The sequence below is a fragment of the Piliocolobus tephrosceles genome, chromosome 6 (genome assembly GCF_002776525.5).
Source record: "Piliocolobus tephrosceles isolate RC106 chromosome 6, ASM277652v3, whole genome shotgun sequence".
Lineage (NCBI taxonomy): Eukaryota > Metazoa > Chordata > Mammalia > Primates > Cercopithecidae > Piliocolobus > Piliocolobus tephrosceles.
The window spans coordinates 67,919,217-67,932,993 of record NC_045439.1 but is presented as its reverse complement, the minus strand read 5'-3'; the positions used below and the strand labels follow the sequence as shown (position 1 = coordinate 67,932,993).

The 13,777-nt window shown below is 36.0% G+C and overlaps 1 protein-coding gene across 7 annotated transcripts in view; it reads left to right on the top strand.

Annotated features, from left to right (window-relative positions):
- MIA2 (MIA SH3 domain ER export factor 2) overlaps positions 1 to 13,777 on the top strand; it is a 115,703-nt gene that overhangs the window by 60,138 nt on the left and 41,788 nt on the right. For all 7 annotated transcript variants that reach the window (XM_023189666.1, XM_023189662.1, XM_023189663.1 and 4 more), the window contains 5 exons: positions 4,133 to 4,255; positions 6,018 to 6,138; positions 7,372 to 7,418; positions 8,194 to 8,284; positions 12,305 to 12,443. In XM_023189666.1, coding sequence (XP_023045434.1) covers positions 4,133 to 4,255; positions 6,018 to 6,138; positions 7,372 to 7,418; positions 8,194 to 8,284; positions 12,305 to 12,443 — 521 coding nt within the window. The remainder of the gene's footprint in view (positions 1 to 4,132; positions 4,256 to 6,017; positions 6,139 to 7,371; positions 7,419 to 8,193; positions 8,285 to 12,304; positions 12,444 to 13,777) is intronic.

Sequence of the window (13,777 nt, the reverse complement as noted above, 5' to 3'; positions counted from 1 at the left end):
CTGAGGCCGGGTGCGGTGGCTCAAGCCTGTAATCCCAGCACTTTGGGAGGCTGAGACGGGTGGATCACGAGGTCAGGAGATCGAGACCATCCTGGCTAACACGGTGAAACCCCGTCTCTACTAAAAAAATACAAAAAACTAGCCGGGCGGGGTGGCGGGCGCCTGTAGTCCCAGCTACTCGGGAGGCTGAGGCAGGAGAATGGTGTGAACCCAGGAGGCGGAGCTTGCAGTGAGCTGAGATCCGGCCACTGCACTCCAGCCTGGGCGACACAGTGAGACTCCGTCTCAAAAAAAAAAAAAAGAACTTACTCTGTAGGTGTGTGTTCTGTTCTGTGTCCTGAGATTTCACTTCACCCCCATCCTAAAGATTCCTCTTGTCTTTCTCCTGTGTTAGATCTTCTATTTCCCATATCTAAGCTCTTTTGTGGTTAATTCTTTTGGTTGACTTTCTGAGGAAGAGGTATAGGAAGTAATTTTTTTAGAACTTACATGCCTGGAAATGTCTTGTTTCTCATACTTGTTGATATTTTGGTTGAAAATATTCTGGGTGGGCATATTTTTTTTCCTCAAAATTTTGACACTGTCACTCCATTGTCTTGACTTTCCAGTATTGCTTTTAATAAGTCAGAAGCTATTCAGATAATTGGACATTTTTGGTAATCTGCTTTTTTCCTCCCTAGAAGCTTTTAATATCTTTTTATTGTTTCCTCTTCTCTGAAATTACAGATCATTACACATCTCTTGACCTCATGATCCACCCGCCCTGGCCTCCCTAAGTGCTGGGATTACAGGTGCGAGCCATCGTGCCTGGCTACTGGTGGGGTTTACTTTTCTTTTCTTTTCTTTTTTTTGGTTGTTTTTTTGTTTTTGAGACGGAGTCTCGCCTTGTTGATCAGGCTAGAGTGATCTTGGCTCACTGCAACCTCCACCTCCTGGGTTCAAGTGATTCTCCTGCCTCAGCCTCCCAAGCTGGGATTATAAGCGTCTGCCATCACACCCGGCTAATTTTTTGTATTTTTAGTAGAGATGGGGTTTCACCATGTTGGCCAGGCTGGTCTTGAACTCCTGACCTCAAGTGATCCACTTGCCTTGGCCTCCCGAAGTGCTGGGATTACAGGCGTGAGCCACTGCACCCAGCTGTTTGCAGGCTTTTCTATAGGATATTCTGGTTAGAGTATTTCTTTATTTCTTTCTTTTTTTTTTTGAGACAGAGTCTCGCTCTGTCGCCCAGACTGGAGTGCAGTGGCCGGATCTTGGCTCACTGCAAGCTCTGCCTCCCGGATTTACGCCATTCTCCTGCCTCAGCCTCCCGAGTAGCTGGGACTACAGGCGCCCGCCACCTCGCCCAGCTAGTTTTTTTGTATTTTTTAGTAGAGACGGGGTTTCACCGTGTTAGCCAGGATGGTCTCGATCTCCTGACCTCGTGATCCGCCTGTCTCGGCCTCCCAAAGTACTGGGATTACAGGCTTGAGCCACGACACCTGGCCATGGTTAGAGTATTTCTTTTCTTTTTTTCCTTTCTTTTTTTTTTTTTTTGAGACAGAGTCTCACTTTGTCACCCAGTCTGGAGTTCAGGGTGCTATCTTGGCTCACTGTAACCTCTGCTGCCCGGGTTCAAGTGATTCTCCTGCCTCAGTCTCCCGAGTAGCTGGGATTACAGGCATGCACCACCACATCTGGCTCATTTTTGTGTTTTTGGTAGAGATGGGGTTTCACCATGTTGGCCAGGTTGGTCTTGAACTCTTGACCTCAAGTGATCTGCCTGCCTCAGCCTCCCAAAGTGCTGGGATTACAGACAGGAACCACCGCACCTGGCCAGGTTAGGGTATTTCTAATTGGAGGATTCTCAGTTGTTGGTATCTGACGACCATTTGCACGGGGATGAATCCTCCACATTTCCCATTTGGGAGGTGTAAGCCTGTTTGCCAACAGTCTTGCAACTCAGTCAGGTAAAGAGTGCTGGTGTCTGACTGTTCAGTAAGTCAGTTTCCTCTCAGTACTTTTATGTTTTCAGTATGTTATTTCCACCTTCACCTGGATAGATGTCCCAGAGTCTTAGGTTCCACCTCTCCAAAGAATAACCCTGTAGGGTTTTGCGTGTCTGTGTGTGTGTGTGTGTGTTTGTGTGTGTGTGTGTGTAAGAGACAGAGATACAGAATGAATGAGAGAATAAGAATGTGTATATATATCTATGTCATGGGAGGCTTTCCAACTGCTTTTTATACAGACTTTTGGCCAGTCCTCCTTTTTTCCAATCCTGCTTATTTTCCCTACTATTTGTGCCTTCAAATCATGAGCCTTTCTGGGGTATATCAAATCAGCCTACTTTTGGGTGTTCCTACGTTCTGGCTTAGATTGTAGTTCTCTCTAGTAGGTTGAGTCTTTTTATCACACTTCTATCTCTTTCCATTTTCTACTTCTACAGTTATCTTTTGTCTCATCTCCTATTCTTTTTTCCTTATGGGTTTATGCCTTTGGAAAAAAAAAATCTGTTTTCTCCCATTTTAGTAGATTTGAGTAGAAAGTGGTGGTAAACCCCGTGTTAAATTTGCCATGTTATGATAAACAGTTACCTTTTCCACCTTGGAAAATATTTCACCTAGATCAGTCTTACTCTTTACAACTGCTTTCATCTAACTCCCTTGTAATAATCAAAGTTTTTGAAACAAACTATTCACTGATGCCATGTTCTAATGCACTCCTTCTCTCATGTTTTAATGCTGCATACTGTGTACTCAAGTCTCTTTACTGACTCATAAGAGATGACCTAATCACCAATGTGAATTGTTTCCTGAATTCTCATTTGTTTTTACCTGTTTCATCTGATTCTGTTATATATACATAGAAAAGGGTTACTTTTCATGTATTAGGAAATATGGTAATGAAGCTTTAGTTTTGCAGAGAAATCCAATAATTACTGTTTGGTAGAACATAGTTTCGAAGACTGAATACATTTAGACTTTTTCATATATATGAGCCATTTCTTTTGTGAATTGCCTGCTCAGTCTTTTTTTTTCTTTGCCTATTTTTCTTATTGAGGTCTAAGAGCTCTTTGCATGCTAAGGTTATTAACGTTCTGCTACAAATGTTACGAGAATTCTTTCTTGGTGGGGTGCAGTGGGTCACACCTGTAATACCAGTGATTTGGAAGGTCCAGGTGGGAGGATCACTTGAGGACAGGAGTTCAAGATCAGTCTGGGCAACATAGCAAGGCCCTGATTCTACAAAAAATAAAAATAAAAAAATTAGCAGAGTATGGTGACATTGTGCTTGTAGTCTAGTTGCTTGGGAAGGTGAGGTGAGAGAATATCTTGAGCCCAGTAGTTAAGATTGTGGTCCAGTTTAAATGAGAGAATGAGACCCTGCCTCTAAAAAAAAAAAAAAAAAGAATTCCTTTCTAGTCTTTAAATTTCATTTGTGTTATATTTGATTTGTGAAGCTTTTAAGCTTTATGTAGTCAAGTCTGCCTTTTATGATGATCTTTACTTTTTGTCATGTTCAGAAAGGCTTTCCTGTGAAAGTATATGTAGTAGAATACTTTTTGTGCAGAATCTGATCTGTTCTAGATTAATGTTGTTATTATTATTTTTTCTTTGAGATGGAGTCACTTTCTGTTGCCAGGCTGGAGTGCAGTGGCGCAATCTCAGCTCACTGCAACCTTTTCCTCCTGGGTTCAAGTGATTCTTCTGCCTCAGCTTTCCTAGTAGCTGGGACTACAGGCGTGTGTCACCATGCCCAGCTAATTTTTGTATTTTAGTAGAGACGGGGTTTCACCATGTTGGCCAGGATGGTGGTATTTCTGAAGATTAGCTATTTTAAGTACAAAATTGCACAATGATTTAAAATATAAATTTTAATGCAAGTAAGGTATGACATTTTATATGGGATATGAGGAACGGTAAGAAATGATCAAATCTAAGATATGTATAACTCAGAAAACCTTTATTTGATATAAATATATGATGTAAACTAGTTGAAGAATGTGTGTGTTATTTTACACTACCCCATTTTGAAAGTTCTTTGAAAACAGGAGCCATGTCTTTCTTTTTTAAGTGGCTACACAATGCCCTCTTAGTATCTTTTAATGATTCACTTATATGATGAGTTGCATTTTTAAAATTTTCATTTTCAGCTTTTGCAAGAAGCTGAAGTATGGAAAGAACAAGTGAGTGAACTTAGTAAACAGAAAATAACATTTGAAGACTCCAAAGTACACGCAGAACAGGTTCTAAATGATAAAGAAAATCACATCAAGGTAAATGGTTCTACTGGTTTTAGTGACCAAGTTGGCTAGAATTTTACACTAACTCTGAAGTTTGAAAACTAGTGTTTAGCAGCTTTTATTTTCACAACATATTTTCATAACGTATTTGGCCAGATTTTCAAATGTTTCTTGAATACTTACAGATTTGCAGTATGTACATGCACATACACACATGCATACTTATATGAATATTCTGTGTGTCCTTTTTTCTTCTCTGTATTTTAGCCTAGGTATTTAATAAAGAAATAAAAATAATGGTTTTTACTGTTTCTCTTCAGGATGCTGTCTGCTCCTGTTAGGTGGTTGGAAGAGTTTGAGAATTTGGACACATAGTTATATATATTAATTGAATATCTTTAACTGGTGTATGTACTTTCATGGAGAGGAATACTTTTAAAAAATAAATTTAATTGAAACTTGACTCTAATTGTAGGAATAAAATAATTGATATTACTCTTAGGATTTTTTGACTTTTTTCATTTCCTACTCATTTAAAAAGTCTTAATGCTGGTAAATACAGATACTCACGTGTATCAAATACTATGTAAAACTAATGTTCTGTAATTTACACAGTGATGTGGATGTTGTCATATTGAAAGTGGTGGATTTATGCTAGTTATGTTGCTGCTAAGAATATTTTCAAAATTCCAGCTGTCTTTTCTTCAGAATTTGGCACACACATATATTTAGTAAATAATATATATTACATATAAAAATATATATTAAGTAAATGATATATATAAAAATATATGTACTTAATTATATATATATAAAGTAAAAAAATATGTATGTGTGTATATATATATATTTTTTGGAGACAGAGTTTCCATCTTGTCACCCAGGCTGGAGTGCAGTGGCACCATCTCAGCTCACTGCAACCTCTGCCTCCTGGGTTAAAGTGATTCTCCTGCCTCAGCCTCCTGAGTAGCTGGGACGACAGGCATATGCCAATATGCCTGGCTAATTTTTTTGTATTTTTAGTAAAGACGGGGTTTCACCATTTTGGCCAGGCTAGTCTTGAACTCCTGACCTCAGATGATCCACCTAGAATGAGATGCTAACCTCAAGCTCTGCTCAAAGGTATAGGCCATGTTATTTGTGCTTGGAACTCTGAAGAGAGGGATGAGATCGAAGGGTGAAAATTGTAAAGCAGTGCATTATTTTTAGGTGGGTTCCTCCAAAGGAATACGTGACACGTCATTTGATTACCTGTAGTGTTGGAAAATATTTCTTTATTCAACAAAATTCAAAAAGTACTTTTGGAAAACCTCTAATGTTCCATTCAAATTCTATTTTATAAATATCTTTATCTCAGTTTAACTCCTCAGCTAATTGTTTCCTTGAATAAATCAAGTAAAAATCTACGATCTTTTTATACATTATGTATCTCACTGCAGATGTGTTTGGTGTCACACAGAATTTACTCTTATGTTAAATTAGGCCACTGTTATTTGTGGCATGTGAGAAATGTCATATACAAAAATATTTTACTACTTTTTAGTTGCATGATATTAATATGTACTGTACTTGATTTGGGAATAACTAGTTTTGGTTTTTATCTTGCAGAGTTTAATAGTCAATAAATGTTATCATTTCTCAAGACTTTACAATATCTTAAGAGGTGGAAAATAAGAGCTCTTGTGTTGTTATTTATGCGGATTGATTTTTAAACTATAACTGGACATTCAGAAGCTGTAAAGCTGTTAGCATAAGGCATTACTCTCTCTTTTTTTCCCCTTTGTTAAATGTCAAGACTCTGACTGAACGCTTGCTAAAGATGAAAGATTGGGCTGCTGTGCTTGGAGAAGACATAACGGATGATGATAACTTGGAATTAGGAATGAACAGTGAATCAGAAAATGGTGCTTACTTAGGTATTAAGTCATGACTCATCTCCTTTTGCTAAAATGGTGACTAGCTCTTCTATTTCCTTTTTTTCCCTATGTGCACCATGTTCTTTATATGCTTTTACTTTGGCACATTCTGTCTGTCTGCAACATACTCTCCTTTCTCACCATCCCTTATAGTTTAGCTTCAGCTGGAGCATTGCCTTTTCAGTAAGTCTTTCTCCAGCTGCTCAGACACACTTACAGCCTCCTCGCTTTGTTTTCTTTGTATATTATGCATATCTTTATTATAGCCACTTTCAAAATTACATCATAATCATTTCAATACCTGTTTTTCCCTGTACTGTAAGCTAATCAAATGGATGAATGACTAGTTTGAGAAATGAGTGTTCTATAAGTGAATACTTCAGGATACTTCTTTTGCTTTCGTCAGAGGTTCAGGTGGTTACAGTACTTTTAATCTTAGCCATTCAAATTGTTATTGCCATTGCTGGTTGTGCTCTGAAGTTGGTGAAAGTGGCAAAAGTTAGTTTCACTATAACCACTTACTGTATTCTCACACCAATTCCTTTGACCTGAAAAAAACCTTTTTATTTTGAAATATGGCATCATAGGAAGTTCTAAAACTAGTACAGAGGTCCCATCTACCCCTCTCTCATTTTACCCCAGTGGTAGTTCTTCAGACTTTTATGTTATTTTTCTGTTCTCTTCCTCAGCCCCCTGCATAATTAACAAATTTATTAAGGAGGAAAAAGTGTGATTAAAAGTTTTTTCATGATAACATTAATATGTTGGTAAAAATTACATCCCTAAAATAAGTATATCAAGTTCTGTTTGTACTTTTTCATTTCTAGTTGATCATATATAAAATAATCCTTTCTCTATTTGAGAAAACTCATGCTTGTATAATGTTGTTTTAACTTGGGTTATAATTTTACTCATATTTTGGATGCTGTAAGAATCCAAGAATAGTTAACGGTTGTGGTCTATATTTAGATGAATATTGAATCCTTGTTATAAGTCTGTTCTTCGAGTTAGAGCTGCAGAACATTGTTAAATGATATGGCACTTCAGTGCTTTTATTGTTTAGCTTCCTGGGAGCAGGTCCAAGGCCATTCTGCTTTATACCAAATGCTTTATTGTAGCAAGAAGAGGGATTATAAGTTTCTGGTTGAGTGAACTGATAAAATCATTTTGGTGTCTATTGTCATATTGTACTATTTTCCCAAATCATTGTTGTGCTTTTGATTTTCACTGTAGATAATCCTCCAAAAGGAGCTTTGAAGAAACTGATTCATGCTGCTAAGGTTTGTGCTATTAGATACATATAAAGAATAAGGAGGAAGAAAGAGAACATGGATTACTCATGTCTCCTTTATAGTAACTGTTTAAAAAGTCCATTTTATTGTTCCCATATAAAAATATTTAGGAAATTACCAGAATTTTCATCATCAATTACTTTTTACTTTCAGTTATTAACTTTAGAAGTTCATATAATTTTTGGAATTTATCAAAATAAAAAATTCCAAGTTCTGTACTCATTTTTTCAGATAAGAATATATTTAAAATGTTTCTTGTATTTTATCTCATACTTCCTTCAGTGCGTTCTTTTTCTTCTAGTCTCGGTATTTTCTTACCCCTTCTGCCCTATATCCTATTTTAAGTAAACACTAGATTCCTTTTTTTCTGGTTTATTCCTTCTCTTTTCCACCCTAGTAGTGGTATTCTCATTTTTGCTGATCTATGTGAAGTCTTGGTAATGTAGTTTGAAGGCTGCTTTAATAAAAACTTCTGTTGAAAGTAAATAGAATGAAAATAGTCACTTTCTTAAGCATCCAGTGAAAAGCATTCACTACTTTTCTCTATCCCTTGTTCTGAGATTTACAAGTATTGATGACTTTGCTGATTTTTTTAAGATGGAAGTTGCATTATTGGTTTCTGTATTCCAGGTGATAATTTCATCAAAATGATAAAAGAGCTTAAAAAGTTTTGGGGTTGTTATAGTGAGGTTTTATGTTATTTTTGTTGTTGTTGTTGTATAAGTAATTAATGTTACTTTTTTCCTTCTTCCCTTCTTTAAAGTTAAATGCTTCTTTAAAAACCTTAGAAGGAGAAAGAAACCAAATTTATATTCAGTTATCTGAAGTTGATAAAACAAAGGAAGAGCTTACAGGTAGGTCATCTATATATACACTTTTAATGTTTTTCTAAGTAAGTACACCTCCTTTCAGAGAATGGTAAAAATGAATTGAATTAATTTTGGGAAGATCCAATTATATATATATTTTAACTTTTGTTCTTGTTTGGTATTTGTGAAACAGTCCTGGTTTCTGTCGTCATTGTTGCTAAAGGTATATTGATTTCCTCTATATTTATGTGAAGTTAAAATAATGAAATTTTTTAAAAAACATGTAAAACTGTATTTATCTTTGAATTACAGTGTTATGTGTTTGTTATGTTTTAGATGTTAAGTAGCAAATTGAAACTTAACGTTTAAAGTCTTTGTTAATTGAAAAATTGATCTTCGGTAGTGGTACTACTTGCAGTATGATTTGTTCCTTTAATGTACATACATAGTATATTAGCACATACAAGAGTGATGTTAGACCTGTAGAAACAAAGGTTTTTTTGTAATTGAAAACATTTATGTTTATTTTGCTGAATAGTGTTTGTATTTTTAAAAAGTAAACAAGTTCCGTCAATATGTTTGACAAATTTTAAAGTTGGCGTAAATAGCATCTCATTTTGTAAAAATAAAAAAGAATAAGTAAAAAGATTTACCATATACATTTGGAAGGACATACTCAAATGTCAATAATGATTATCTCTGAATATGGGATTATGGACAGATTTTTATATTCTTTTTACTTATCTATATTTTCAAAAACTTCTACAGTATGTGAACTACATTTGTAATACTATTTTAAAAGATTGAACCACCAAAGATAGAGGTTATTAAACAATTATATCCCTACTCACATGATTTTAGTAATTGGATTATTTTTGGATTTAGAGAAACATTAGTATTAGTTTAAGAGAATGTTGCTATATGTAAAGCATTACCCTAAAAGCCATGGGAGATTCACAGAAGGAAAAGATAGCTTACTTTCAAGGAAGTGGTATTTGAAGAAACGTGTATATGAAGTGCCAGAGTAGCAAGGAAATTTGCTCACCAGTTGTCCCACTCCTTAATACAGTTTTCCTGGCAAATCTTTGTTTTTTTTCTTAGATTAATATTTGGAGACTCTATGTCTGCCTGTACTCTTCTTCCAAATCTAACTTTTTTTAATGGATCATGAAAGATAAATTTCTGTAATTGATCTTTTATTCATAGCATGAAAATTTTCCTCTAAACTGTTTCTGCCTTTTCTTGTAATCATTTACAGTGGTCTTTAAGTCACAATTCAAAACAAAATAGCTAGAGTAGAAGTACAAAAATATGGCCAGGCGTGGTGGCTCATGCTTGTAATCCCAGCACTTTGGGAGGCCAATGTGGGCAGATAACTTGAGCTGGGGAGTTCAAGACCAGCTTGGCCAACATGGTGAAACCCTGTCTCTACTTAAAATACAAAAATTAGTCGGGCATGGTGGCACATGCCTGTAGTCCCAGCTGCTTGGGAGGCTGAGGCACGAGAATCTCTTGAACCTGGGGTGAGCCAAGATTGCACTGCTGTACTCCAGCCTAGGTGACCGAGCGAGACTCTGCCTCAAAAAAAAAAAAAAAGGAGTACATAAATACATTAATTATTGGGTTGTAGTTTGCTTGTTTGTTTTACAGTAGGGATGATTGAATTTTAATAGAGATAAGACCCAATGTTAATTTCTTTACATGATTGTTCTTGGCAATGGCTTAAAGCCTAGGTCAATGGATTTTTTTTTTCTGATGTAGATTAAAAAATTTCTGTGGAAAGATAGTTACATACAATTTCCTGTAATTTAATCATTTAATATTTAAAGATTTATGTAAACTGTTATTTTGGTTTGTATGTTTAATGGGTTATATTAGTCCATTCTCACATTGCTGTAAAGAACTACCTGAAACTGAGTAATTTGTAAGGAAAAGAGGTTTAATTGGCTCATGGTTTTGCAGGCTGACAGGCTTCTGCTTCTGGGGAGGCGTCAGGAAATTTAGTCATGGTGGAAGGCGAAGGGGAAGCTAGCACGTCTTACATGGTGGGAGCAGGAGGAAGAGAGTGAAGGGGAGGTGTTACACACTTTAAAACAACCATATCTCTTGAGAACTCTATCACCTAGCGGGAGACAGCACTAGGAGGATGGTGATAAACCATTAGAAACCACCCCCTTGGTCCAATCACCTCGCGTCAGGCCCCACCTCTAACATTGGGAATTACAATTCAACATGAAATTTGGATGGGGACACAAAGCCAAACCATGTCATGAGGGTTTTAGAATAATTAAATACCATTACATGTAATTACTAAAATTTTCATGCTTGTCAATACGATTTCCAAAACTCTCCTCTTTAGGCAGATTGAGTTTTGTCTGTTAAGATTTGTGGTGGTGATTCATATACATGTTATGGGAGATGATACCTTCCTTCATCTTAGAGGAGTTGAGGTTATTATCTTGGTACCTTAATATTAGAGATGTTCAGAGTTGGTACTTCAATTTTGGAGGAGCTCAGAGTTGAGGTAATTACTTTAGAAGAGAAAGGAGGTTTTTTAAAAAAATTGGTGCATAAATTATAAAGCATTCATAATTATTTAGAATTATTCATTTTTATTTTATAGATTTTTTTAAGATCGTTTAGCAGTTGAAACAAAGCTTAAAGTTGGTATTTTTCTCTCTGGTCTTGATCTGCTTTAAACTAGGAGTATGTTTGAGCATTTGTTATGAGAAGATCCAGATTTCTGGCTTGACTTATATGTCAAAATTTTAGCTTAAAAGGGAGGGCTAGGTAGAATTTAAGTATTTATTGAGAGATAAAGTTTTTACTAGATAAAAACAGGCATTATTCATCACCTGGAAATAGTTTTACAGGGAATGTTGAGCTACATTATCTCCCTTTAAATCTCTTATCTCCAAGACCTTCCTGAGAAAGTGGCATTTAGTTCCAAAATTGAAAACTAGGTGCTAGAATTAGAATGTTTAAGGTTTTGGGAATCCTATAAATAATAATAAAAATTAGAAGAATTTTTTTTTTTTTTGGAGACAGGGTCTCGCTTTTTCACCCAGGCTGGAGTGCATTGGTGTGATCTTGGCTCACTGTAAGCTCTGCCTCCCAGGTTTAAGCAGTTCTCCTTCCTCAGCCTCCCAAGTAGCTGGGATTACAGGCATGCCCCACAACACCTGACTAATTTTTGTATTTTAAGTAGAGACAGGGTTTTGCCATGTTGGCCAGGCTGATATTGAACTCCTGGCCTCAAGTGATCCACCCACTTCGGCCTTACAAAGTGCTGAGATTTACAGGCGTGAACCACTGTGCCCGGCCAAAATTAAAACAATTTATATAGCTCCTTAATTAAAATATTAATACACTCAGTGGAACTCTATTCAGTCATCAAAAAATAATGGGATCCTGTTTTGTGGCAACATGAGTGAGCCTATTTTAAGTGAAATAAGCCACACCAGAAAGAGAAATGGCACATGTTCTCATTCATATATGGGAGCTAAAGATGTTGATCTTATACAAGTAGAGAGTGGAATAGTAATAGTAATATGAGGTTGGGAAGTATAGAGGGTAGCGGATTAAGGAGAGGTTAGTTAGCAGATACAAAATTATAACTAGATAGGTGGAACGATTTCTAGTGTTCTATAGCACTGTAGGGTGACTAGTTAACTTTACATTTATTTTTCTTTTTCTTAGGTCTACTTTGTCATATTGTTATTTTTAAATAGCTAGAAGAGAGGATTTTGAATGTTCATAACATAAACAAATGACAAATGTTAGAGGTGATGGATATGCTAATTACCCTGATAGGATTATTACACATTGAATACTTGTATTGAAATATCACACTGTACCACATAAATATGTACAGTTTTTATGTGTCAATCAACTAATAACAATAAAAGCATTTAGGTAAACAAAATACCTTATAGATTTTCTGTTTTTGGATAGAGTTCAGTTTATTAATAATTTATTATTTTTAGTAATTTTTATGTTTCTGAAATGTTAGTATGCAACTCAAAATGTTTACTCCTTTAATTATGACTTAAACTTTTTATATAGAGCATATTAAAAGTCTTCAAACTGAACAAGCATCTTTGCAGTCAGAAAACACACATTTTGAAAATGAGAATCAGAAGCTTCAACAGAAACTAAAAGTAATGACTGAATTATATCAAGAAAATGAAATGAAACTCCACAGGTAATAAAAATTATGTTAACTCCATTGAACAGCAAGTAAAATAGCTTTAGGGATACATGTTACATGGTTAGCTGTAGTGATTACTGAAAGTTCTCAATTTGTGATTAGATTGTATGTCATCAACTTATTTTTAAGAAAGGTATTTGATCTGGAATACTTTTCAATAAATCTGGAAACACTTTTTTTTTCAACAAAGAAAATATTGTAAATGATGTTGGAATTTCCAAGCTAGTTAACAGAATCCTCTTTAGCTTCTAGTAAGTAGTCAGCAAATTATTGCCTTAAACTTCCTAATACTGGCAGGGTTTCTGAGTGGACACTTTTGATTGAACTGCCCATTTAATTCCATCTCTGATATATGTAAAACGGATTTCTCTGTTCTGTGCAAGTTGCTTTTTCGCAAGTGTTCCTTGTCGTAGTAAATGGCAGTGTCCTTTACTTAGTTATATAGGGTGGCTCCTCAAGCCATTTTTGACTTCTCTCTTGCTTTTATATCTCCTATTTATTCTGTCATTAAATCCTGTCAGCTTTTTTATAGCCTGAATCTGACCACTTTTTACCATCTCCCATATTAGTCTAGTCCAAGTCATCAGTAGTTAACATCTGGCTTATTACAGTAGCCTTATGAGTAGTCTCCTCCTTTCCACCCTTTCTCCTGCACTATGTTTTCTCTGCAGCATGCAGGATGACCCTTAAAGTGTGAATTGTGAGTATGGTCACTCTTGTGCTCAAAATCCCCGGGTGCCTTTATATCACACTCAACCCGCAGCTTTTATATCTTGGCCTACAAGACAGTACAGGATTGGACCCTTGGCCACCTCTTCAATTTTAGCTTATTCATGTTCATTTTCCTCTCAGTACCCTCCATCCAACACTGGCCTTTTTGATGCTCTTTAGCACATTGACCTCAGGGTCTTTTGCACTTGTTTCTTCTGCCTGGGATGATGTTTCCTATATATTTGCATGACTCAGTTCTTCATTTTGTTAGACCTGGGTTCAAATGTTACCTCAAAGAATCCTTCCCTGGCTACTCTAACTAAAATAATACCTGCTACTCTTCATCCCCTTATTTTGTCTCATAGCTCTTATTGTCCTCTGATGATTGATTGCTTTTATTTCTTTTATCTTCCCTATGTTAAATATGAGCTCTGAGAGAGAATTATTTTCTTCACTTCTGTATTCCCAGTGCCTAAAGCATGTGAGACACATGATAGCTGTTCAGTACATGTTTGTTGAATATATGTACAAATATGTTCAGTGCCCTTATATGTTGGAGTGAAGGAGAGTGTGTGTGTGCATGCTGTTGCCTAAATGCCTAAGTACACTGAAGACCC